At 38.5% G+C, this 27737-nt stretch overlaps 1 protein-coding gene across 3 annotated transcripts in view; it reads left to right on the forward strand.

Annotated features, from left to right (window-relative positions):
* The window catches only part of NBAS (NBAS subunit of NRZ tethering complex), a 190357-nt gene extending 170881 nt beyond the window's left edge, over window positions 1-19476 (forward strand). For all 3 annotated transcript variants that reach the window (XM_086744896.1, XM_086744898.1, XM_086744897.1), the window contains 3 exons: window positions 3640-3784; window positions 9418-9546; window positions 18694-19476. In XM_086744896.1, coding sequence (XP_086601022.1) covers window positions 3640-3784; window positions 9418-9546; window positions 18694-18969 — 550 coding nt within the window. In that variant the 3' untranslated portion in view covers window positions 18970-19476. The remainder of the gene's footprint in view (window positions 1-3639; window positions 3785-9417; window positions 9547-18693) is intronic.
* The last annotated feature ends 8261 nt before the right edge of the window (window positions 19477-27737 follow it).

The raw sequence follows: 27737 nt of genomic DNA on the forward strand, positions 1-27737 counted from the left end.
TACCTGAAGCTCTGCAGTCCTTTGGAACTTGCTGCCTACATTCAAAAGACATTTTTTATATTTATTTGAAATATTGATAAAATGTTTTTGGAACTCAAGAAGACCAGCTTTTAGTCACTCAATACCTTAGTTCACCTTTCTTTTTTTAACTTAATCCAGAATTTCCCTCTTTTGGTTGTGGGCAAAAAAATCATACACTCATGCTGAGTTTTTGAACTAATTACATTTTTCATGTTGAAAAATAACTTTTTTTTTAACCATAGTTGAACTAAGGTGAAATTCAGGAGAGAGGAAAATTGAATTTTACCTGTCAGTGTCAGATTTTAGTAACTGACTTTTGTTTTTATTTAGAAATGGCAGATAATGGATATTTGTTAATAAATCATACCAATATTTGAAATAATTGTAAGGAGAAGCTTTATATGCATAAAGTATATATCTGATACTTAAACAAACCTGCATATGGCAAGCCTTATTGCTTTGCATCCTCCTGATTATTTTTAACTGCTGTGTTTTGTAGTGTTCTTCTGTGATTTTTGTGTTCTTTTTCTAATGGGAAATTCTTATACGTTTTATTAATGTACTCTGGAGGCAGCAGCTATAAAAATGGAAATTCGTTATGACTCTCCATGCCTCTAAGCAAGAGATGGATTATGTAGTAGGATCTATCAATTTAACCAGTGGCAAAGATGGAGTTGCAGGATTTTTTTTATTCTCCTAACCTTACTGGGGGTTCATAGATTAAGTGCATCAACAAGTTCTACTTTTGAATAAGCTGGCATCTTTGGATTTGACGCATCAGGTTGGAAGGAGAGGAGGAGCTCTGCTGTTCCCAGCCAGATTTGTGACAGCTCTGTGCTCAGTGACTGTGACTGATGGAAAGGCTCAATTAAGTTGTCTGAAGGAATAAAGATAATGACTTCTATTTAGTTTGCATTCAAAGTTACCCGCTCCTAGTATCTCTGTCTAGTTTTCCTGTTAGGATATAACATCAGCTTCATACGGAGCTGGTTTTATTTGTTTACAGTATGTACTTTTGAAAGTGGAAGGTGAGCAGGAGAGAGCTTTTGTATATGAAATAGTAGATAGTGGTGGTTGTCCTCTCCAGAGCTGTCAGACCTATTCCTTGGTGTATGTCAATCCAACAGACTCTCTTAATGAACTCCATTTACAATTATATTAATACATTACTTTCAACAATTGCTGCTCAATAATATATTTGAAAAGCAGCACTTTGACAGCACTTTACCATTCCTTCCCACATGTGCTGGATGAGTATCTTAATTTACCCTAAATTGTGAGACCAACCTGCTAGATCTGGTCTTGCTGGAATTTTTATTTCCTTTTTTTCCTTTGAGCTAAAATGAAAAGTTTTCCATATCTTTGGGATGCTGATTAATGGCCAAAGAGATTGATATTGTGATTTCTAAACCACATTTTGTGCTTTCCTAAGTTTATGCACAGAAGAACATAGTGGTTGCGTTACTGTGGCATCATATGGTGATGATCTAGGCTGTGACTGTGCATTATTTCAGCCCATCGTAGATGGGAATTGAAATGCATTAACTGAATTCACATTAGGAAAATGGCAGTGTGGATGTGTTCCAGTGTTACACTTCATGCTGTCATTTAGAAGCTCTGGTCTCTTGCCCATTTCTGTCAGTACATCCAATCCTAGCAAGTACACTAACAAAAGTAGCCAAGCATCTCCATGATCTAGCAAATAGCAGCTGTAGGCCAGAAAATGTTCCCACAACAAAACTTTATAGTAAGCATTGCCTTTGCCATCATGTGTGCTAAAATTTACTTGTATCTACTGTCTGCCGTTTGTTTAAGTCTATGTCATAGCGACACCGCATGGGGTTCTGTGAGGAATTAAAAGAACATTTTAAGTATGTAAAACAAGTGTATCTGCGTCCATATCTACTAAAAGACAAGTACAGATGCGTGTACTTTCACTCTGCTACGTTGTTTGGACGGGCTATAAAAAGAAGTTTATTTTTGTTTTGTCGTAGTTCAGCCCTGATCGGGACCAGATTACGCAGTGTCTCTCTCACTCCCCCCACCCTCCAAGAGAATAGGGGGAGATGATATAAGAAAAACGGCTCGAGGTTTGAGATAAGGACAGGGAGAAATCCTTAAAGTTACCATTACGGGCAAAACAGACTCAACTTTGAGAAAACTATTCATTTATTACTACAAACAGCTGGATAATGAGACAGAGAACAAGATAACCTCCCCCCACCTCTCCCTCTTCCCAAGCTTAACATTATCTCTACTACCTTCCCCCCACGAGTGGCATAGGGGGGAAGAGGGAATGGGGGTTGCGATCAGTTCATCACACGTTGTTTTACGCCGCTGCTTCATGGTCAGGGGAAGAACTCCTCACATTCCTCCCCTGCTCCAGTGTGGTGTCCCACCCCTATGCCACAGTCCTTTGTGAAACTGCTCCGGCGTGGGTCATCTCTTCCACGGGGTGCAGTCCCTCCAGAACGGCTGCCCCCAGCGGGCCCTCCCCCCCACAGCCGCCTTCAGGCCTCCACCTCCCCCAATGTGGGGTCGTTGACAGGCTCCAAGTGGATCTCTGCTCCTCCATGGACCTCCATGGGCTGCAGGGGGACAACCTGCTCCACCATGGTCGTCACCACAGGCTGCAGGGGAATCTTGGCCAGGAGCCGCATTACTCCTCCCTCTCCTTCTGAACTGACCTTGGCGTCTGCAGCCGTTCCTCTCACAAGAAAAGTTCTTTACAACAGGCTGGCAGACGCCTCTCAGAATCTCTTCACATCATCCAGCTCATCTCCTCTCCACTTCTTGCAGCTGGGCCGGGCCAGTCGGCCGCCTGGCAAGAGGCCAGAGGGTGAGGCCTGCAAGGCCCATGAGGCCTGCACCTCCCCTTCTCCACCTCTGTCCCCGCTCAGCTTCTTCACATCTTCTCTTCTCTCTTTTTTTTTTTCTGTTTTCCTCTTCTTAAATACGTTATCGCAGAGGCGTTATCGCGGAACATTCTGCTACCAATTGGCTCGGTCTTGGCCAGCAGCGGGTCCGCCCTAGGCCCGGCCGAGTCCACTGAACAAAGCGGAGTGACTTCTAGCAGTTTCCTACAGAAGCTACCACCTTAGGCCCCCCCTCACTAAACAAAACCACAAGAGTTTGTACTTGTTGGACCTGAAAATTAAAATACGGATCTTGGAAATATTTTCTCCACTCATAAGCAAGAAACAGATACTTGAGAGACAGATGCTGTTAGAGTGTGATCAAAGAAAACAAAATTAAGAATGCTGGATTCCTGTCACTGTTCCCTCGATACTATTCTGCTTCAGAAATTAGCTGGTATAAAGCCAGGAGAAGCTGTTCCTATGCTATTCCAATTTGATCAATCTTTATCTCGTGGGTGACTCCTCAGGGATTATAGCAGCATATCATAATTCAAAATGCTTCAGGCTTCTTTGTTGCATTGAAAGAATGATAGCATCAGAATAGTAACTTGTCTCAAAAGTTTTTCTTCTCTCTTTCACGAGGTTGTACTTTACTTCACAAAAAAACCCCAACCAACCAACCAAACAAAAAATACTTATAGAAAATGGTGGAGGTGTGTATATTTATATTCTATATACCTCTGTGTTTTTTTCTGGGTAGATCATGCACAGATGATAATCTCTGGGTGAAACTGGGGACTGTTATGCTGCAGAGATGCCCATCTGAGGAAAAGGAGAACACGGGAAATGAAATTTTGAAAATTTGCCGTTCTTTGTATGAGACAAAGCACAGGCTCCCTGTCGAGGTAAGTTTTAACTTTGAGTATTGTGAATATAAGTCCTGTTTTGGATATTGTGAATATAAGTCCTGTTTCCACAAGAAAAATGTTGCCATACGGGATCAAGTCCGATGGAGAGCTAACAAGATGATTAGGGGGCTAGAGCTCAGTAAATGCAGAGAAACTGAGAGCCTTCATTCTGTCTTAAGAAGAGATGGCTGAAGGAGATCATATTGCTATCTTTAAATATGCAGATGAGGAAATGTGTAGAGGATATGGAGCCAGCCTCTTCTCAGAGATGCTCAGTGATAGGACAAGAGGCAAGAGAGACAAATTAACATCATCAAAATCTCTCATTACATACAATGATTTCACCTTTAAAGTAGTGAAACAGGTAGATGCCTAGAAGAGACATGGAGTCTCTGTCGTTAGAGCTGTTCAGAACTTGACTGGATCATGTCATGGGCAATTTGATCTTGTTGGACTTACTTTGAGTAGAGGCTAGTTGGATTGGCTGACATTTAGAGGTCTCTTCCAATGTAAATTGTTCTTTGAAGTATTTATAGAAAGGCTTTAATAGTGCAATGTTATTGACGTCAGTGTGGCAAAAGCTGTTAATTAAGAAATCAGTAATTTCCTCACTGATAAATGCCTAAAGATTAGTGAGGAATCCTTGAAAAATGTGCTAGTGATGAAAGAAAACTAATAAACAAATAATTGTATATTACAATTATATATGTAATACACATTAATCATGGTGTTCTGTCTTTCTTAAGTATGCATACTTCAATACAAGCATGTCTTAAGTATAAAATCATTGAAGTGTTTTGTACATAAACAATGTATACTAATGAAGGCAGATTGGAGAAATGCCTGATAAACCTCACACAACTTTAAAGTAGTCATGTGCGTATTTTTAGTAGGCTGATTAATCCCTTATAATAATCTTCACGCAATCACAGTATGTTCTAGAAAACAGCTGATGTTAAGACTGAAAGCAGAATAGAAACAACACATTCTGTTTAAAATACAGCCAGGTGGGATGTGGGTTTTTAAAATGGTCAGACTGACTGATTTGAATAAAGTTCAAAATAGCTGTGAAACATGATTCCAGATGTCAGTAAGCTGATACGATATGTATCTTTATTAATTCATTCATTCCACCAAAAATTTTGGTGGAAGGCAGATCTCCCTATCCCTGAGACTCGTGTCAGTATACATAGCTTTTCTTTATGAGGCGCTGAATGGCACATCATAGCTCGTAAACTCATGATCTTACTCATGCGCAGGCATAGTCAAACTTTTCAAAGCAGAATTTTCTAACTCACCTCAGTGAACTAGGAAGACAAATTGCACCGAGGGTCACTGTCGTACAGCAGTCAGTTCACCAAGAGTTCTGCTCAAGAATGGGTCATGGTTTGTTCAGTTCTCTTAACTGAATAAACTTTTTATTGAATTCCATAACAGGTCCTTATTTATACACAGTTTTGGTATCGGTTGGCAGCTTTGGTTGGAGGTGCCTGCTTTTTATAATGGTGCAGGATGTTGGAAGAGCCCTCTGTATAGGTGTGAATATACAGATACTACGAAGATATTCTGGTCCTTAAACATAAAATAACTTTACCAATGTAAAATACCTTTTTTTTTTTTTTTTTTAATGACTGGAATGCTGTACAGCAACAGCATTTGCACTAAAATGCGTAATTGTACCGTTACCTACAAAGACAGGCTATATTGCTTTAAGTCTGTACTTGGGAACAGGGGGAAGGACATGGGTAAATTTGAGTATCTTATTTGTGTGCACGGTACTTAAATGCACAAATTGGAGAGCTGAGATTGCATGGCTGAGTAAGATGGAAATCTGATTACTGACAATTAACCTGTTTAGATCACTTTGCATTTCAATAAATACACTGATTAAGTAGACAGACCTAGAATGATGGAAGTCTAAAAACTGAGAGATCAGTTTATCACCATGAGTAACACTTACCATTCTGAAGTCCAAAGGTTGTGATGGAAAAAAAAACATTTAACTTCAAGTCATGATGGTCTGGAAGTTAGAAAAACTGTTTCTTCTGATGTAATCAGAAAGATTTATCTCTTCCTTTTTTCCATCTCCTGCTGTTCTTTCTAGTTTTTTACACTCAAATTCTTTTAAAATGTGTTTTAGGGAGTTGCATAGCTTTAATATTTGCATCTGTGTATGTGTGTGTGTTGGTTTTTTTTTTAATTTGCGTTATTCAGCCAATAGATTGTTTCCTTTCCTCTTAGTTGAAATAAGCATTGTTTTATTTGCTTGGAATGCACATGTGTTTGGACTGTCTGACATCTCCTGTGTTGCCCAATTAATCTCTTCAGAAAAGGGCAAATCCTTCTCCCCCTGGTAAGTGTTAAAGTGTGACTCCTCTGAATATCTCATGTTTTTCTATCAGCCTACGGGTCGTGTGTCAGTTAACGTAAACACCTACATGGGAGAATGCATCTCGTCTCTTATCTGTAATCACCCAAGGGTCCTAGTGGCCATAAGATGCTTATCTCCTAGAATAATATAGCAGCCAGTTGGTCTCCTTTTTTCTATTTCTGTAGCTGGTTATTCCCATTTTTTTTGTATATGAGTTTACATTGTATGTTTTTCTTCATTCACAGTTGTCTCTGATCATTTTGTTCAGGTAATTTTGAGTTTAAATGCTGCCCTTTAGTCTGCTTTGAGCCTCTGCAGACACAATATTGTTTGTACTCATTATCCAGCCCTTCACGCCATCCATAAAAATACTGAATAATACTGAACCCAAACCAGACTCCTATGAAATCCATTTTGTATGCCTCACTGGTGTTACAGTGAACTATTGATAGCTGCATAACTAGAGAGAAGACAAATGTTATCTTACAAAAGTTTCAGCTAAATCATGGTAATCTAGATTTTGATTTAGGACTTCTCTTGTCCCTTGCACAGGTAATGTCATACCCCCTGTAAGCACAGCCTCTCACCGCAGGCAGGCGGACACTCAAATGTGTTTGAGTGCTTACTGCAGAAAAGAAAGCCACTTGTCTTGCTCTGAGAACCGCTGTGAGGTGTGGCTTGCTGCTTAGGATTGGATTCCCAGTTGCTGTCCAGAGCAGCAGTGCCGTGATCTGTGGCAGACAGGAACCAATTGAGTTGCATTTATAACACTTCAAATTTTAGCATAAGGCATGATATTTTGACAGTAAGTAAAATTAATTTTTGGAATGTATACTCCTCCTTCGCTGCTAGCCATGTTATCAGGCACAGTGTTACCCAAGTCATCTGACTGGTACCTACCTGAAATCTAATGACCTTTGGTTTCAAAATCTGCTAGTGTAAGATAAAGAGAAGTTAATTGGAGAGCTAAGCATGTGTTTTCTTATCTGGAGGCCTTTATGCCTCTGTGGTGAGCAAAGCAGATTGTGTTAGAACACATCCCATTAGAATGTGTAACCAGTACTAAAGTATAATTGTGAAGCATCTAAGAAGAAAACAAAATGCTGCCCTATCATCTGACTTAAAGGTTATTGCTTCAAAAATAGCAATGTTAATACCTGTATTATTTTAAAATTTTAAAGCAACTTATTGAGACAGGAAACTCTGATTCGACATCTGCAACTTTTGTCTCCCTACCCTATTGCTTAAAAATTGTACAGTATGTAGTTATGTTTTACAATTTGCTTAATTTCCTTTTCTTTCTCACACAGCCCCAAACTATGATTTGGGGTTGTATAGTTATGGGCTATTTCTTATGGCACTGCTCCTCCGATTAGATTTGAGAGGCTTTCAGACAGAAAAAATTACCGAGCATGGTAAAATTGCTGGTTTGTTCAGGTTGTGTATCTTACACCTTTTAGAATTTATTTTTCTGATCATAAGTTGCATTTATTGCAGTGGGGTACACCTTTTCAAGAAAAGGAGACATATGGTGTGAATCTCTAACTTTCCATTCAATAAGTTTGCTGGTATGGCAGGAATACCACTCAAAAGAAATGCAATGGGATATGAAATTATCAGAAGTTTAATAAGCATACGACTGATCAGACAAAGCTTAATGTATTTATTTAATCTTCTTATTCCATGATCCTATGTCATATTCTTCACTGAAAACATCATCAGTAGCAGTACACAATACAAGTTTAGAGAACAAGTCTGGGTAAGAGGACAAGTCTTGCCTCAGTGACTCAGAGCTCAGTGTGATAGAATATATCTTTCTAGATGGGGTTTCTTGAAGGTATGCGTTTGGAAAAGACTGAGCAACACGCAGCCAGATAGCTCCCTGCGCCAAGCAAGGCCAGGTGTCTCTGCAGAATGTTACAGTTGAAGTGTTTAACTTCTCTTCATCTTCAACTTTTAAGTTCACAGCTACTAGAATCATATTGCTGCTGAAAGTATAGTTGCATTTTGGTCATCAAATTGTTACACTTGTCATTAAACTTCAAAAGATGTAAAAATAATATATGACTTGCCTTCTCCCAACTTCATATTTAGCTGATGCGCTCCTTTGACAATTGCTCTCTCAATGTTGGAGTCAAACAGAGAGCACCTCTAAGAGTTGGATACCATTTTCAAGGTGACTGTCATACAATGCCCAGAGCACTTAGTGTAAGTTGTCCTGGCACACAGGACATCTTGGATTGGGCCTCATTGGGAAGTGGTTGTGGCAAATGACCAAAATTCTTGGAAAATGACAAAAAGGGAAAGAGACAATATAATTAGATTTATAACATAATTTGTTATTCAGAATTCTTTTTAATGGTAAATGAATAAATCACTGCAATATTGAGGAACAAAAAAAAAAAGCCACAAGTTACATGTAGGAGGTTTTGTTTGCTTTAACTAAAGGCCAAGGTAAATATTTGGAAATGCACAGTAGGTTTGTTGGGGTGTTTTCTTCTCCTTCTCCTTCCTTCTCCTTCCTTCTCCTTCCTTCTCCTTCCTTCTCCTTCCTTCTCCTTCCTTCTCCTTCCTTCTCCTTCCTTCTCCTTCCTTCTCCTTCCTTCTCCTTCCTTCTCCTTCCTTCTCCTTCCTTCTCCTTCCTTCTCCTTCCTCTTCTCAGTTTTTTTTCTTGCAAAAGATTTATTATGCTAAATTTGTGCTGTATTATAAAATACAAGGAATTAGATGAATGAGGAAAAGTTACTTTACTAAGCTTTAATTGTGTCTAAAAATTTGTATTACATTTGAAATGATTTTTCAACAGAGCTTTATGATGTTGAACTTTGGTAGGTACTGCTATTTCCTTTTTATTTTGTTTCTCTCTTATGATTACATAATTGAGTTGCAGAAATGTCACAGGTGTCTGTTAGATTTCTTCCTGAGCTTTGCAGTATTTCAGGAAGCACAGGTATATTAGTCCCACAGAGAACTGTGATTGCTCTGTTGTTCTTTCAGTAAAACTCTGGGTTGTAATAGTGATTCAGTACCTGCCTTGTCTTAATGTAACAAATGTTGCACTTATAACCCTGTATTCCACATTTTTTTTTTACATTTGTCCTTGCAAATTTCCAAAGAGCTATTTCCAATAGGGAGGTCATTTATTTTAAAAGTTTAGTTTTCATTTTGCATTTGACGTAGAATTTTCATAAATTTTAATGTGAATGATGATGTTAGTATCTCCAGAGGTCTCACCAAATGAGTTTACTTTTTTTTTCAGTGTATAAAAGAATTATGTTTGCTGCTGCTTAACCAGTCCCTGCTGCTGCCGTCCCTGAAACTGCTGATAGAAAGCAAAGATCAAGATCTTCACACTGTGGCACTGGAGCAGATAACAGCTGTTGCTAAGGTATGAGCAGTTGAATTAACCACCTTTCAGAGTCTGAGGGAATAAATTAGGTCTTTTGTCTTCATATAGTAAGCAGAGACTATTGAGACCCTTATCATTATTAAGATTTTCCACAGCTATTTTGTCCACAATGAGCAGTAACGCAGGGCTAGTAAGATCTTTTATATATACTTGAGATGATTAAAACTCATAGCACTTTCTTTACATTATCTGGTATGCTCTTTTAAGTCAGTGTGGTGGAACAGAAACTACTCTGTTCTATAAAGTAGATTATCTCTGTGTTCATATTCTAGTACTCTGGGTTTTTTATAAAATGATAATAGTACATCACGTAAGTTAGCTTGTTTCTGACAAACTTGACAGTCTATTAATATACATGTGGAGAGCTGTTAAATCACTGGTTTTGTTGTAAAAAGGTTAAAATGCAAGATGCTATGTTTGAGGACTTTCATGTAATTCTAAGCAGGTTTTGTTTGATAATGCAGCAAAGTTTCGGAAGAAAAAATCCTAAATACTGTCTTTTTTTTTCTTTGGACAGCTGAGCTGGGTTTAAAACTTTTTGAAGCTCTTAACTGAACTTGTGCATGTGGAACCTGACTTTCTTTGATTTTGTTTGCTATGGTCTACACTCTAGCACTCTACCACAAAAGAGAAGGGAAGTATGGTCTCAGACCTTTATATGAAAGGGAATAGCTTTTCTGTCTGGCTGAATTAACTGCATTGAATGTTTCCAGAATTACAATATTTAGGTAGGAAAAATATTTCCAAATTCTGCACCTTATTTTAGGGAGCTCTTCGTTGTGTATTGCAGTATAAAATTATAATTGGTGGTGAATTTCCTGTATACTATTTCAAAATGGAACTGCTCATATGAAAACAGAAATGGAACTGTGTGTATATCTTTTTAAAATAAGCATCCCCAAAACACAGAAGCTTTAAAAATGTGATTTGTAGGAATTCAGATTGAAATTACAACTTTTTTTTTCTGAGACGCACAAAGTAGGCAAACATTCCCTCATTTGTGCAGGAGCCTTCTAGGGCAGGTCCTCTGCTCTAGCTGTATTAGTTGCAACAAATTTTTCGGATTCCTTGGTTGCAACAAATGGTGCAGTCATATGCCCTACTTTCACACCATCCTCTGTTCCCTTGGAAAAATGTTCTGCATCCCACTCTTCCCAGGATTCTCCCTGAAGTCTCTCCTCCTCACTTATTCCTCCTCATGTGCTGTGTCTTTCCTTCTTATGCTGCACACTGTATTCCAGAAGCTTTTATCTTTTTACATCCACTTGAGAAAGGATTTATCTCCTCCTCCTTTAGGACTCCCCTAGAATACAGCAGTGAAGACCAGTCAGAGAAGCAATAGGTCTGGAAACATAGAGTCTATCTCAGATGTTGTTGATTTTCCTTCAGAAGGACTTAATTACCAAAATGGATGAAGCACCAGCTTTTTTAACATGTTCTCTATGAACATTTTAAATGGTCGCATGGAAGGTGGCAGGGCATGTGATATGTAATACACATCTGCTCCTATCAAAATTCCATTTCCATAGGTAGCATTCAGTATGCATTTGGAGTATTTCCTAGTTGAGTTTGGCATGCTAAGGAAGGAACCACAGGTTTTTATGAAGGTGCTTCTATTTCCTTTTCCTTATATAAATAAACCATAAATTTTCTGAATTTTGCACAAAAAGTAATTGTGTAAATATTAACCACCAAAACAACAGTAGATTATCTTTAGTATATTGTTATTTTTATTTTACCACCTGCAATTTTAGATTGTGTGTCTGCAAAGCAAGGATTTTCTGTAACTGTTTTTGAACAAGATGATCTCATAGAAAAGCAATTGAGTATCTGATATATGCGTGCACTTTCTCACCTATATGATCTTGTTAACCTCTTAAAATTGACTTTTTTTGTTAAGAGATGAAAGCTGCTGTGTAAGTGACTAGCTGTGAAGCTTGCCAGCAGGAATTTGTGTCCGAGTACATTTTATTTAACTATTTTTAAAGCACAGTGCTGTGCAGTAGCACTTTCTGAATGGCTGCTAATTGTATTGTTCTCTTAACTGGCCTTTTCTTTCTAGTGTGCTACAGCTTTCAATTTTCTACACTTTAAGTTGATTACATTATATTGAAGTTTTAGGGTCAGGAGCCATATTATCTTCCTACTAGTATAAAGCATTTAGTACACCTGTGCAAGCCTAAATATTCTTTTTGGCCTTCTTCTGCAGCAGGCAGCTGGTTAAGTTGTTTCTAATTTTTTCTTCTAATTTCAGTATTAATTTAAGCACATAGTTCTGTAAGAGTGCTGCATAGAATTTTCAAAGCATTCAGTTTTGGTCTAATGTTTCATCTTAAGTCAATGAAAATGTAACTATTGACTTCATGGACTAGATGACCTTTAAAGGTCCCTTCCCCAAACTATTCTATGATTGTATGATTCATTACATCAGGCGTAGAGCTTAGTCAGTACCTCGAATGTGACACTCCACTGCCAGTGTTAGAAAAGCAACTAGTACAGAAGAGGGCCATGCTAAATTCAAAAGCTGTTCTTATATTATTTAAAAAAGTAGCTCTTACTCCTTGTTTTGTATGCATCTCTTATGATTACATTAGTTGGTGTTGTACTAAAAGTCCATATATTGCTTAGCTATTTCAATGTTGTTTATTTGGCATAACTTTGTATGCATTGTAGTTTTTAAAAACAGTACTTGGACTGTTAATGTTTTTCATAGAATTCTTAATTTTTGTAGGAAGCCCATTTCTGCTTACATTAAACAGGAAAAGGACAAATAACATCTGGCAAAGGGAGATCATAGCTATTGATTCTCTGACATAGTGCTAACACAGCGCACAAACATGATTGTGAGAAAAATACAGCACTTGCTTGCTGATACGATGTATTTGTTAGCCATTTGTTGTATGTTGCTGACAGCTTTATGGATGTTTACAGTTAAGGATGATGGTGAAGTGCTGATACTAGGAATTGTGTAGCTTTCTCCTGTAATAAAACAACCAAGATTTCGTGTAAGCTTTTCTTTGAAATTGCAGACCTCTTTTTTTTATTGTGTATCTTCTTATAAACTGCCACTTGTCTTTTTTGGATAACAGAAATAACTATTCTTCCTCTGTGTTGTGTGAATAGTTTTAAAAATAATTTTACGTAAATAAGCTTATTACTGCCAGTATGGCTCAGAGTTTGCCCTTAAGAGTCAGGCTGGTTTTGAGAAGTGTTTCAGTGTTGTCTGTTCCTTGGTTGTTTTTCAAAGATTAAGACGATTTTTGTACTTCTGACAGAGTAAGTAAATTTTCTATTACCTGTTGGTAGTTATACTCTTTTTGTTCTCTGCTTATTTATTTGACCTATAGCTATAGACTCCATTCAGGAATAAAATGAAAAGCATTTTTACCTCCAGTTGTAGTGGACAGCTAATACTCTGGGAAATAGCATGTTCAGTTCTTTTCTGCTGTTACATCAACAACAGCTCTTATCTTTCCATTAGTATGCATACTTCATAATGTATGGATTTCGTAATGCATAAGTTATCGATTAAATACTGCCTATTGCTAATACTAGAACCTCTAGACACCTGCATAAACAGTTCTGACAGGGAATTGCCAGATCCTGACTTGCCCTTTAGTTAGGCAAAAGATACCACCTGAGCTGCTCTTGCTTATCTGAAATTCTCACTACAGGAGAAGTTATTTTTTCAGATACACTGCATCGTAGCAAATACAGGTACAATATTCATGTAGGCTGTATTAGCAATCAGAAGAGACACTGAATGCTGATATAAGATGTGTCCTTGGTCTTGGAGAGCAGATCCACAAACTTCTTGCATTCGTGGTTGCATGAATTTGTGGAGACCCCAGTGATTTGTCAGTAAAGTTTTCTAGATGCCTCAAGTTCCTCTTCTGAGTACATCAGAAGAGCTGCCACCTGTGACAAAGCTGATCTTCACCCACTGATTTCACACAGAAGCTTTCTTAAAACTTGCAGGCTCCCCAGGAGACCCGCTGCCACGATAGAGCCGAGTGCACTCAAGCCTGAGCCCATTTGCAGTTGGGAACACTAGTATGCCAATGGCAAAGCCTCAGGCAGGCATGCTTAACCCTTACTAATTATGCACTGACAGCACCGAGTTCAGCATAAGACACAAACTGCCATTCTGATTCAGAAATACAGCAGTCAGCATAGGGGTGAATACAGGTGCTACAACTGGTTTGTGTTCGGATCGTTTGCCAAGGACGTTAGAGAGGCAGTTTGAATCCCATATCCTCTCTAAGAGCAGCACTTAATAGTCTGGGATGAAGCTTTTCCTCATCCTGCTGAAGATGTGGAGAAAGAGTTTAGGACCCGTGGAGTGCAGGTGGGTCCTCACTTCTTTTGATGGAAACCTTGCTTTCCATCTGTAGATGCAGATCCATTTATAAATCCTACATGAAAGAGACATTTGATAAAATGCACAAGCCCTGTTTGAAGCAGTGCTGTATCACTGCTTAAGTGGAAATTATGAGTGCATCTGTTGCAATTCAGTTTCTCTTCTGTCTCACTTTCTAGATGAATATGTGTGTCTCTAGCAGTGAAAGGTATTGATCGTCGCCGTTTAAAGGAGACAGCTAGTAATCAGAGATACCACTTGAATGCCTGCATCTTGAATGTAGATTTCAGCCAATACCTAAATAAGTATGTAAATCTAGGAAAAAATGTCAGGATTTTCTCTCCTTAGCATAATTATCCCCCTTAGTGCTTTTACTTGTACACGTGCACATTGTGTGTGGGCATCACACTGAATCAGCACTGTCAAATCCCACTGAAGGAGAGATGCATATGAGAAAATATTCTCCCATTTAAGCCTTCCAGAAGTAACAGTTTTTACACTAATGAAAAATTTAGCACCCTCAGCATGGAAGCCTAGATAGGCATAATGATTTTTCTCCACCGTATATACTCTGAATTTGTCATTGTTGTGCTTTATAGTGTATTCACATGGTCACACAATATTCATTTGTGCAGAAGATACCTGCACCCCTGAGACTGCTTCAACTGCAGTCAGCTGCATCCTGTATCACTGGAACAGTGTTTCTGGCATCAGCTATAAACTTTGCTGGAACCAGTGTTTTAAGACTTGCTTAGGATCCTGGGATAGTAAAGGCTCTGCATATGCAGGCAGATAAGAAGTGAATCATTAATAAGATCCTAACTCTGCTGTCTGCCCAGAAGCAGTATCTTTTTAACACTGAGATGGTAAGATTACTTGTCTTGGTTTTGTGTAGCGAGATGGGGCTACAGTGGCAGCTTCTGCAAGAAGCTGCTGGAAATTTCCCCTTTGGTGGACTCGGCTGGCTCTAGGGTGGACCCACTGCTGGCCAAGACCAAGCTTATCGGTGATAATATCTTCTGTGTATTTAAGAGGAAAATAAAAATTTTAAAAACTGAAGAAGCAGCAGCGTGGGCAGAGGGGGGGGGTGCGAGCCTTGTGGGCCTTGTGGCCCTCACTCTCTGGTCTCCCGCCGGGCGGCCGACTGGGCCCGACTCGGCCCAGCCCAGCTGCAAGAAGTGGAGAGGAGATGAGATGTGAGGAGAACCTGAGAGGCGTCTGCCTGCCAATTGTGAAGAATTTCTTAAGAGGAACAGCTGCAGATGCCAAGATCAGTAAAGAAGGACAGGGAGGAGTAATGCTGCTTCTGGCCAAGATTCCCCTACAACCCATGGTGCAGCCCATGGTGGAGCAGGTTGTCCCCCTGCAGCCCATGGAGGCCCACGGAGGAGCAGAGATCCACCTGCAGCCTGTGGAAGACCCCACCCCGGGGCAGGTGGATGCCTGAAGGAGGATGTGGCCTGTGGAGGGCTTGCGCTGGGGCAGCTGTTCTGGAGGGACTGCACCCCGTGGGAAAAAGGACCCACACCGGAGCAGGTCACGAAGGACTGCTAGCATATACTTGCAGCCAATCTGTGCTAATTTAAGCAACATTTCAAAAATGACTGAAATCATTGACAAACAAAAATAACCCTTGAGGTTGTTTTGAATTAATATTTTTATTTTAAAGGTAAAATTTTGAAGGTCAAAAATCCATCTGGAATAGTATCCTGGCTCCAAGAGAGGGAAAAATTACAAGTCTAGCAAAGAGTAAGGATAGGGCAAATGTGTAGGCTTTTTTTTTTTCTGAGATACTACTCTCCCAACTTCTGGGTATTTTCAGCTGTGTGTATTTGTGTAACAAGTGATTTTCTTCCTCACTTTTATCCTGTTTCTCCTTAAACTTGGATGAGCTTTTACTGCAGTATCATTTGCCAAAGAGTTCAACAGTGTAAGAAATCCCAGCTGTTTCCTTTATTTACTGTGAATCTACTTCTAATAGATTCATTTGATACTTCATAATTCTTTTTTAATGAGCCCTGTGCAAAGTTGTATCATGCATCCAAGGTCAAGAATAGAGCACAAGGAGCTTAGAGGTGGGGCAGGATATCCCTCCCACCTGCTGTTTCAGAAAAGTTGAGAGCTGTTTGGATAATGGTTTACTATGCTGCCTGGTATACTACAAGATGCCAACACAATGAATTTTATTTAATCATCAGCCTGTCTTCAGCAGGAAATCATGTCAGTAATTAACATATGACAATTTAGAGGAATTATTGAATAACTGAAGACTTAAAAGTGTGGACAGCCTAAAGACTGGACATCCCTACAGTTCTTAGAACTGTTTTGTAAACTGGATGTGGAACTGCTATGAACTATTGCATTAGCTTTGTAATCAGTAAGAGGTTTGTGTAACTAAGTATGAAAATTATGAAGACCTGAAGGAAATCAAGTTTATTTTTTAAGATTTTAATGGAAAGATAAATACACGTATCTAAATGAAGTAATGGAAGAAGTAGCATCAGGATGAAACAGCAAGCTCTCTATCCTGGTTAATTAACATGATAAAGCCATTCTGGTTTTCTGGAAAGCTTCTGAAGTTCCAAAGGAACTGGAAAGAGTAAATGGAAAGTAATTATTATGTGTTATTAATGGTAAATTGAAGACAATAAAATGAGTTATTTCAAGAGTAGCTTCACCTGGAGTCTTTTATCTAAGGATTCATGCTTGATAAAGTACAGCAACTTTTCATTATACAATATTTCATGTTCAGTTTTTTTTCTTTTTTAATTATATTTTAGATTGCTTAGAGTGCATCTTCCAAAACAGAGCAACAAATTATTCTGTTTCTGTTGCTTATTGCGTACATGCTTTCCATCATCATGCTGACTTTTCAACTCTTTCACAGGAGAGAAACTTATATTCATTAACTTAAAATTATTTAGAAACAATAAAGACCTTTCTTCTTTTGTCATTACTTCAAGGGAAGTTCTTTCTTTTGAAGCTAGTGGCATATTTCTCATCTGCTTCAATGCAAGGAGATAGCTGGTAGTTCCTCATGAACTCTATGTTCCTCTACGTGCAAATGTAATATTGATTCCTTCAAGTAAGATGCCAGACCTTGGGAGTGTTGCAATTCCATGCATTCAAGAGAAAATTATGTACTTGTTCTGATTTATGCTTTGAGGATCCTGTTTCTGGTTTGACTACCTGTATAGGGAAATTGGAGAGAGCAGTCTCCCACAGTAGATGGTCCATGTTAAATGGTGTGCATGATCTCTCACAGTGTATGTGTCTGAGTGAGTACATTTGGTTTTCTGGACTAATAGATCATACTTCTGTTTAATGTTTCTGGAAAAAAAAACAATAAGTGAACCCCAAACTGCAAATTGACACTGCTGCATGTTACTAAGATGGTAACGAAGATGTCCGTAGTTGTGGAAACTTCATGGGACAGAGAATTGGGTTATAAGCAAGAAGTGCCTCTTGCAGTGTGCTCATGGTGGCAACAGTGGGGAAGGGGGTGGATGCAGCCCATTGCACACGAACATGAGGAAGCTGAGCTCTGCACTGTTTTAGCTTGAACTAAAACAGAGAAACTAGGAAACTTTAAATGCTGTCCTGAAAAGAATCAGAGTTAAATATTTTGTGATGCTGATTAGATTTAAAATTGCTTAATTTCAACTGTCATGTGTCAGTGCCAAATCTCTTGAGTATAGAGTAATCATATCCTGTGGTCCTGTCTACTAGTTGAATTGGTCTTCAAGGGTACCAAGTCACTGGATCACAGGTTCTTTATTACTTGCTGGTACCAACCGTGTAAGACAGTACATTATTTTTGCAGAAAATGAAACAGAGGCTAACCAGATAGATATTTTTTTCTTTTCTTTTTTTTTCAAACCGAGAACACAATTTGATTAGTTTATTTGTAGCTTGATAGGACACAGTCATTGAAGACTGACTATTCTCTACCCCTCCTTTGGCCCTTTTTTTTGGTTATATGTATTTGTTTTATTGCTCTTCTTGAAGTGGTAAGACATCTAAGCTGATTAAAACAACACTGCACCTCAAGGAACCCAGGAAAGACATGTCAAAATTAACTGAAATAAAATTTAAGGTCTTCAGTAGTGTTATTTTTAAAGCTATAGACAAGATTTTCAAGATAATATCTACTCTCTCATATCAAGTAACCACATTTTTTCTGAGGTATCCAGCTTTGTCTCTCAGAGGTAGCAGTTCTGTGCTCTAAATCTTTTTAAATGTAAGTTGTATTCTTCTGAAAAACCTGAAAATCTGATCCTTGCTGTGAGAGCTGAAACTCTGGAAAATCTGGCTGAGTCGGTGAATGTTGCCTATCGTATTCATACATGGGATGTAACATATTATATTAATATAAAGTGACCAAAAATTAATATATTCTGCTCTGACCTTCGTGAGGATGTCACTCTTGATATAGAGGTAAATGGTGTGGTCTGTTCTGTATTGGGGCTGAGAACCTGTGAAAAGTCTATAAAGCTGTTCATGTAATCCTAGCCAGGTTGTTAAACATCCTTATTTCTTAACTCTGTGCAGGTCAAATATTTGTATTAATGTGATGCAGACTGTTAAGACATACTTTTACATAATCTGACATATGCAAAGTGTGTATCCCTGTTGTTAATCCATATAGAATGCTCATCTCACCTTCAAGGTCACGCTGTGCAGTTAGAACAGTCATGACATGTTCTAGTTCATGGATATATCTGGTAATTAATTTTTAATTACTCTGGATTTTTCTTTCTTCGTAGGTTGATGATTCCAGTTGTGACGCTGAAATACTTTCCTTGCTCCTCAATGCCAAGTTAGTGGTGAAGTGCGTATCTACTGCCTTCTATCCTCGCCTTATTGACCACTTACTGGCTAACCACGGAGAAGGCGGCTGGGATGTAGAGGAAATAGCAAAACAACTTAAAGAAGCAGGGTTCCACGCAGAGGCTGGGTCCCTCTTGATGTCAAATCGGGGGACTCATCCTGCACTCAGGACTTTTACTACCGCCCTCCAGGCTATTCAGCATTGGATCTGAAAATGTTGGATTTATGCAGTAGTCTGCCTTTTTGCGGGAGATCTTACACAAAAGGGAGAAATTGTTGTTCTAGTGACGTAACAAAGTCAGTTATTACCTACCTTTTGTAGAAAATACAAACAGCACACTTACGGTGAATTCCCATATACTTCCAATTGTTAAAAAAAAACAACTTTGGTGCGGACCGTGTCATTCTGTTATGTGACTAGCAAAGCATTGAATCTAATGATCCTTTTCAGATCAGAGAAAAGTGTTAAATGATTACACTCTGTGACATATAAATGAAACATTAGTAAGCTGGCAGAGTATATACAATTTGTCTTAATTTCTGTAAGTAATTTACTCTTGTCATAATGTAAAACTAATGTAAAAACATAATTATATAGATGTATGGAGAGGAAAAATCACAATGAGGAGTAATTTCTGAGAATTTCAAAACCTTAAAATTCAGTATTGTGCAATGTTGTTACCACAGCTTTTGTTTGCAAGTAAAATATTTTGCATTTATTGTAGTCTCTTTTTTCCTCCTTTTAGATAAGAAAAGTATTTTCTTTCTTCAGACCCTTTTTCTGAAAGTCCTGTCTCTCCTCAGTGATGTTTATTCATGAGGAGAAGCTGAACTTTTCTGTGCTTACAGACAGTTCTAGTCTTTGAGGTATTTTTCTCTGCAACTTGAGAAGCCCCATCTCAAATTCTAAACATTTGTTGATACCTTTGGTGAATGCATTTTCAAAGTATTTTACTTATATTTTTCCTGAGTTCTGAAAAATTAAATAGATGTGTTTATTTCCAAATGCCTTTCTGTCTTAATAAGGCAAAGTATTTCTGATGGTTTTCTGAGGTTTTTTTTTTTGACAAGGGGACTGTCTGTTTATTGCACTGCATTGCCAGAAGGTTTTGATATTTCCATGTGTTTATAGGAATTTGTTGTTAAAATTAATCTGTAAGTCTTTTGCTCACTCTCGTGTTCAGATCTAATTTTGATTAAATAATGCGCAGAAAAAGTACACACAATAGAATCATAGGATAATACAAGCTTGAAGCAATCTGTAGAGGTAATGTAATCCAACCTCCTCCTCAAGGCAGAGTTCCTTTAATGTTAGAGCAGGTTGCTCAGGGCTATATTCAGTTGAGTCTTGAAAACCTCCAAGGATGGATGTCCTACTGCTTGGCTGTCCTCGTATTGAAAAGCTTTTTATGTATATCCTCTTGTTTGAACCTGTCTCATTGCAGCTTCTGCCAGTTGTCTCTCATCCTCCCACTGTGCATGCTCTGAAGAACCTGACTCCATTGTCTTGATAACCCCATAGTCTTCTCTCTTCAAAAGAAACAAACCCCAGAAGAAGAAATTTCTAGTGCAGTGATTGCAGTTCAAACAGACACTGGTGATACTCAGTCAACATCTGGCAACAGATGGATCCAGTTCAGGTGCGGTTGCTCTGTGGTTGAGTAAAGGACACTCTTAGCTGAGCTTTCTGCTGTTGGGGATAACCAGCCCCTTCGTTATGCAATATAATAGCAAACTGACTATTATTGAGACAGTAGTTTCTAAAATCCTTTCTCCTAAATGTCAGCTTAAATCATAAAAAAAAGGAAAAACTGTGCGTTAAGAGCTTGAAGTAGCTATTTCATTACAAATTTGTGTTAACTGAGTTCTTTCCTAGGCTTCAGGATTTAGAAGTGAGTGATGACATTTGTGGAACCAAACTGACTTTTATTAGCATTATCTTTGACTTGGGATCTGGTTTGTTTTATCAGCTTTTACTGCCTGTGAAAATTGTTCAGATGTTAGCCTTACTTCCCACCTTATGTAGAATTCTTAACAAGATTTTTAACAATTCTTTAATTCTTCATATTATCTTGGTTTTTGTACTTGCTGGTCCTAGCTGACCTTCAGAGTTTTAAGGAAGGTTATCTAATCCATGTATCTGACATACATATAAAATTCAAATTTATATCATTCAGGTATATTGCCATGATTCTGTTTTCTTATGCCAGCAGTCCCAGGGGCCCCAGACTAGTGAAGCAAAGTATATTGGAATTGCAGAGAAAAGGAAAAACTTAAAAAAGGTAATGTAACTGTAAATCAGTAGATGCAGGGACACCTCCAGCAAGAAAAGCTTGGATTATTCTGTAGAAGATATTTTTATACTTCACAATAGAGCTTTTTTGGTTTGTCTGCATGTTTTGTTCTCAGGTCAGTCAGTTCAGTGCTAGATTTTCTGACAATTGTTACTCAGGATCATGAAAAGTTTGTGTTTAGTGTCACTTTAGAGCTGAGCTGTAGATAAAGCTCTAATGACTGTTATTGATCTGCTGTCCATTTTCTGTTTTGCTGGCATTACAAATCCATGATTAATGTCTTGCTTGCAGCCAGGACTACTCCCGATTTACTCTGTTTTCAAAACTTTTATCTATAAGGAACAGTTTTGGTATATACATCTAAAAAAAAAAGTGAAAGAGGCACATAGCAAGGATATGTGTATCCCAGTGCCAGCCTTTTAGTGTTTTCTGTATGGCAGGATAACATTTGAGGCTCTGGGACTGACCGAGATACACTAGCAAATGTTATTGTGTTTGTCTGGGGGGGGGAGGGGTGTTGGGTTTTTGGTTTTTTTTTTTTTCTTCAGGGTAAGAAATTCACCTTGGTATTATTAATAGTACTTAATAAGATGCTGAACTGGCACTTGAGACAGTTCAATTTTGTCAGTTTATTTGATTGACAGTTGGGATCGGTTCAGAATACAGCATGAGCTGACAGTTTTCTTACCCAAAACAAGTCTGTGCTCTAGAGGTGCTTGTGCTCCCAAAAGCACGTGGATAGAGTTCAGTTGTCTCTCCAGGAGCAATGCTTCCTAGGGCAATTAATCCTCTTTTGCCTGAAAAACACTGGTAGTGTTTGCATCTTTGAGGAGCTTTTTGCTGCATGGTAGATGCAGCAAAGCAGCTAAATATATCACCTTTCTCTTGGATAAGTAGAACCAGAGATTAGGGAAGAAAGATCATAACTCACAATTTCTTTCTCTGTTGAAAATCGTAAGCGGAGGCCCACAGACGCAGAATAGACACTTTTGTATTTATGAACTAAACAGTGTAATTCAGTGAGTGGGGTGGCTCTGTATGATTCAGGTATTTTCCTTGTAAAATGATTCTTTCTGTGTTCTCTTGTTTTTGACATTCCACACTGTGAAAAGGCGCTTTGAGAGGGTGGCCATAGAATACGCATACCTTTATCGTTCGGGTAAGAATTCCTACACTTGCAAAAACACAATCATTTTTCAAGTTTGTTTTATTTACCTCTACTTTCTCTTCAAAACTTAGCAAACCAGGTAAGTATTTTGTGCACGGTCAGTTTTCAGTATGCAGACAGTCACTCTGCCTCTCTTACCCACAAAACAGGGGCTGCTAGGTGAAACCTTGGGCCATTTGCTCTTGAGAACAATGCTGGGTTACTACCCAGCCAGCTCTTCTCCCAAAGACGGTGTTGCTTATGCAGAAGCACAAGCTGACAGCAGGCCATGTAGGAACTGAAGATTTTACCTGCTTTTATCTGTCAGCAGGTGAGTACCGAACAAGCAGGCTCTAGCTGGAGAGCAAATCAAGGGCAGGGCAACATCAAAACGGCCACAGCCATTGAAGGAAGTGAAAAAGGGGAGCAAGGCAAAGATTTTGCGAGGGTTATATTTCACTCCAAAACGCACAGCAAGGAACATCTAACACCTTGCTGGTTTATCGTACTGATTGATGATGGACTGAGAGATTCTGAAGGAAGGGAAAAAACACAAAACTAGAAGTGTTCCATCTTCAGAACGGATTTATTACTCTATCATTACCCACCATGTCTACAACATTTCCTGCTTAAAAATTTCCAGGTTCCTAAATTCTATTATTTTTAAAAGAGAATACAAGACAGTACACATTTTCAATAAAGCCTTGAGACTTGTCTCACTTCCAAGGTTGTATGACTTGATCTGTATGCTCAGCTTGTCATAAACTTGTCTATCAGATGAGCCACCTCCATTATTTATGTGTTTTCATTTTTCATTTATTTCAAGTGATGTACCTACTTCTTATATCAGAAAAAAAATCTCAAAAACTAAATCACTGCCCACTGTCTCTGTTTTTATGGACTTCTAATATACTCAGTCTTCATTGTATCTTTCCAACTTGTTGAGTCATAGCGTACTTAGTTATTTCTCTATACTCTTGATAATCCTCTTTATTTAGCTCTGTATCTTTTTCAGTATATTTTTGTGAGACATGGAGGCCGTGCCTTATATCAAATGATGCAGACACACCACAGGTTCATCTGGTGGCTTTAAAATGTTTTTCATTTTGATTATTTCGCTGTGACTGAGGACTTGAGGTAGTATTTGTGTAAGATTATTTGGTTTGACCCTGAGCTCTCTTTCCACATTGGTAGAAGTCACCTGAGATTACATTACCTTATATAGCTTTTACGGTTTATTTTAAGATTCTTTTTCTCATGTATATCGCTGTAGTTACAGGTTGAAGTCCATTTACCAGTTGATCACCCAGACAGTATGTTTCACAAAGAGTTTCAACGGTTTTTCATCCAGCCCTCATTCTTGATCAAAAACTTACCTTCATCAGCACTCTGACACCTTTACTGTCAGTCCCCTTTTGTAGACAGCGAAAACAGTAAACTTGAGTCTTCTTAGCAACTGCTGAAGATGAGGCACATTTATAAAAGCAGAAGAGTAGATAAAGGTCCTGTGGAAGGTCAGAAACAGGCTCACTCTTTTAGCTGAGTTAAATCATCTGCAGACCTGGTTCCATTCTCCACAAAAGCTCAGTGCTTTAACTTTGATGTGTTTGTCCTCAGCGATGCTCTGTTGCGCTAGGTGGAGTACTGGGTTTCCAGAGTGAATAAGCATCCCATTGTAGAGCAGGAAGACTTCAGCACCACAGTTACAGAGCCTCATCTTTCCTTCGTGCTTAGCAGAATTGGTTTTGAACCCCAACCAGTATCTTCAGTAAGTAATTATAACAGCAAAAACTTTATAGGAAAAAAAAATAAAATACCTTTCTAGACCGCTGTCTACCATGACATTCAGAAACATCAAAATCTTACTTTGATTTCTTCTTATAGTGATAAATTTCATCTGTCATTTTTCTTCACTTTGGGATTGGCTAACAAAGGGGATGGCTCAGTTTTCATGCTAATGACTGTGCTGTATGAACAAAGCGGGGTATTTTATCACATTGAACCTTCATAGAATACACTAAGCTGTGCAAACAGAAGATAAAGTCTGAGGTTGTGTCCAGCTCAGTCATGGCTAGATCTGCCAACCTGCTCAGCATTTCTACCTAAAAATAGAGACTCTGCTTTCTGAAGCTGCCTGGGAGCAGATGGCGGAGACCCCAACAGCTTCCCTGCTGCACAGCCATGTCATTACCAAAGCCCAGCTTCCTATGTTGCTTATCAGTACAGATACATGACAGTATAATTTTTTTATCTATAATCAAGTTATATGTGGTTGTTACTGAAATAGCTGTAGAAGCTGAAATAAGCTGATTTAGTCACTGATCAGCATGCCTAATTCCAACAAAGCTGAGTATTAAACTGAGATTCATTCTTCTGAAGATAATAAAATGCTAAAGCATTTCCTGATAGCGATTGGTGCAAGTCGGCCTCTTTTCTCAAGGCACAAAGGTAATAAAATACTAGACCTGGTGCACTCTTTATGAGGAAAAAGAGGGACACAGCTAGTGGTAGTCTCAGAGGGAAATAAGACTTAATGGTCAAAGTCCGTGTATATAAACCTTAGCATAAAAAAAAAAGATTACCATTAAAACTGAATTGTCTACTTAACATGTATTCCTCTCCCTCTGAAATCAGCATCTTCTGCCAAGCTGTGCTGACACCCTGTCACTGAACGTCCTCTTAGTCTCCCCTCCTAGGCTGCCCTTGCTTGCAAGGCATGGTAACAGGGAAACCAGTTTCGTGCAGAGCTCTGATTTATAGTCCAGTGTCCTTTGCAACTCAGATACAGAAAATGGCATAATGGCCTTTTTCTGTGAGAATCTTTATCTACGTAATATGCGTGTAAAATATTTATTCTAATGAGCAGAGCAGATGTATGCTGTTTAAAAATAAAAAGTAGTGCTTGAAAACAAATAAGCAGAAGGAGTTTAGTTTAAATGGGAGAACAATACAGAACACAACTGCGAATGAAGCTGGGAGGTGATTTTAATTAATCTGGTAGTACCATCTGCGCTGGTTCTGGCTATAGAGGAAAAAAAGATACAGCAATATCTGAATGCAACTTTCAATAGTATGTATGTGAAATATGTAAATATATAGACAGTATCCTATATAATCTTGAAAAGGCAATGGTAGTGCACTTTAAGGCCCAGTCCTGGAAGAGTTTCTTTTGTGACCTCTTCCATTCATTCAAGCACTTTAATGAATGATTGTCATAGTGCTGCTTTAAATGTTATTTCTAGTAAAGACATTGCAGAGAAAAGTGGAGCAAAAACTAGCATAAGCCACTTTGGACTCTGGAGCTATAAATTCTGTATTATAAAATACTATCATAGAATCATAGAATCCCCCTGAAAAGTGACTTTTATACACAAAGCACAAGTAGCTGCAGCTCAGTCTGTTAGACTGCAGACCTGAAATGCAGAGAGCAACTTCTAAAGTGTTTCCTTGTTCACTCAGATGCTCACTGATCTTAACGTATCCAATATCTATTGGAAAAGTCTCCCGGTCCTTAGGATTATCAATAAGAACAGAACAGGGAGCAGAATCACATCTCTACATAAAATTCTCTGCTATTGCTGTGATCGAAGACACTGGCCATATTCTGCATCCTTCTTGTTTTTCATGGCATTTTGTGGTGTTTGAGATTTTTATCAAGGGTTTAATGCTGTTCTATGCTGTTGGAAGAGACCTCTGACAGCATGGAGTAAACATTCTTCCTGGCTTGCAATACCAGTCCAGTCTATTGTTCTATGGATGCAATTTGTCCCAAGAGAAAACCAGTTGGTACCAACAACTGACTTATTTGGGAAGATCTCCTTTCATTACCATGCTACTTAATGCAGCTGCTAGTTTCAGCTTCTGGGTTTAATCACAGTTCAATAATTATGGTTTAAATCTTCAGGTGAAAAGAAATCAGTAAGCTGGATTTTGTAATCCTAAACCATCTCTATGCTCCACTAAATTTCAAATCTACAAAGGCTTAACCAGAGGTATATCCACAGAAAAAGCAGCATCATAATTATGGGGAAAAGTGTGGTATAATTCCTGGCATCCCTGGGAAAAGTTGGAATAACATAACCTTCAGTGTTTTCAAAGCTGCCACTGAAGATTACTGAGAAGTATCACACAACCGTGTGTGGGAGATGATGGTTGACAGGCAACATCACAAAGCCCTGCTTTACTGATGAGATTGGCTTAACCATAGGCCTGAGAGCTCTCCCCTCTACTAAAGAATAGTATTTAGTGATGCTGTGGAAAATAACGTTTTAGGGGTGTTTGATGTCAAGAATGTTACCTTTCAGTTCTTGGAGGTGGCAGTTTTTCCAGTTCCTAAGAGCTGCAGATCAGTTTGCATTGCTTAATACATTTGTAACTTCAAGATGTTGACCTTACGTGATGAGATTTCCCTTGCCTGTTCTTTGCGGTTAGTGGTTTGCATAGCGAGCTATAAAAAAGTGAACTGCAGGGCAGAGGACTTTGTGGTTGCTTGTTCTCTTGCAGTCTGCCAAGATTTTTCCTTGTTGGCTTAGAGAATTTTAACAGTTGTTACTAATTCTATAGCCCCAGAGCTGTACAGTTACAGCTTCTGACATTGCCAAAAGTTAAGTAATCTGAAGTGAGCCAAAGTCTTTGTATCCAAACTGTAACTGTAAGTTTATTAGCATATTTTTGGTAGTCACTTTTGGAAGCATCCTCTTAATCCTACAGCATAGTGAAAAGGACATGTGGCTCTAAGATTGACTGAACCAACCAAGACTTGAATTGTGTTCTCTTTCCAGTGACTCTATAGGCCAGTCCCCTCCCCCTTGTAGAACAGCCACGAGGAAATGTACCCTCAGCCAGATCCTGGATGCTCCCTCCAGAGATGCGCCAGAAGAAAGAACAGGCCCTTTGTCTCATCTCTCAACCTCTTTTTAAGAAGTTAGAGCATAAAATGGAGAGCAGATGGATTAGAGAGAGATAAATTATTTTTGTGTAAACATTACCTTTAATTTATGAATGATTGTGTGGTTACTTCATTTACGGGTGGCTATCCCAGTTGTTCTGCTTTGTCTTTTAACCATAGCATCCACGTAAACCATATGAGGGCTTCAGACACTATTGACATGAAAGACTGGAAGTAAGTAGCTCTTTTTAAAGCTATTCCAGCCATTTTTGATGGAAAATTAAATGGACAAATGTAGCCTGGTTTTCCTGTTCAAGTTACTTCCAGACATGATTACATTTTTACTGATTTTTCTTATTTTGAATATTCCAGTACCTATTTTTACATGAGTTTTATTCTCCAGACTGCTTACCAAAACCTGTTTCTTTTCTGAGCTTCTGATATTTTTAATTAATCTATTCATTTGGCTAAAAGGATTTAAAAGCCCGATACATGCTATTGTTTTGCTCCCCATTTACTTAGCTAAAGCTGTTTTAATATTTTTCAAGAGGGAGTCAAGATGGTGATAGAAGTGTCATCAGAATCTGTGATATGTAAATGCCATAGATATCCCTATGTATAGCTGCAGAAATCTCCTTTACAGATGTTTAG

The sequence above is a fragment of the Chlamydotis macqueenii genome, chromosome 3, assembly GCF_036417535.1.
Source record: "Chlamydotis macqueenii isolate bChlMac1 chromosome 3, bChlMac1.mat, whole genome shotgun sequence".
Lineage (NCBI taxonomy): Eukaryota > Metazoa > Chordata > Aves > Otidiformes > Otididae > Chlamydotis > Chlamydotis macqueenii.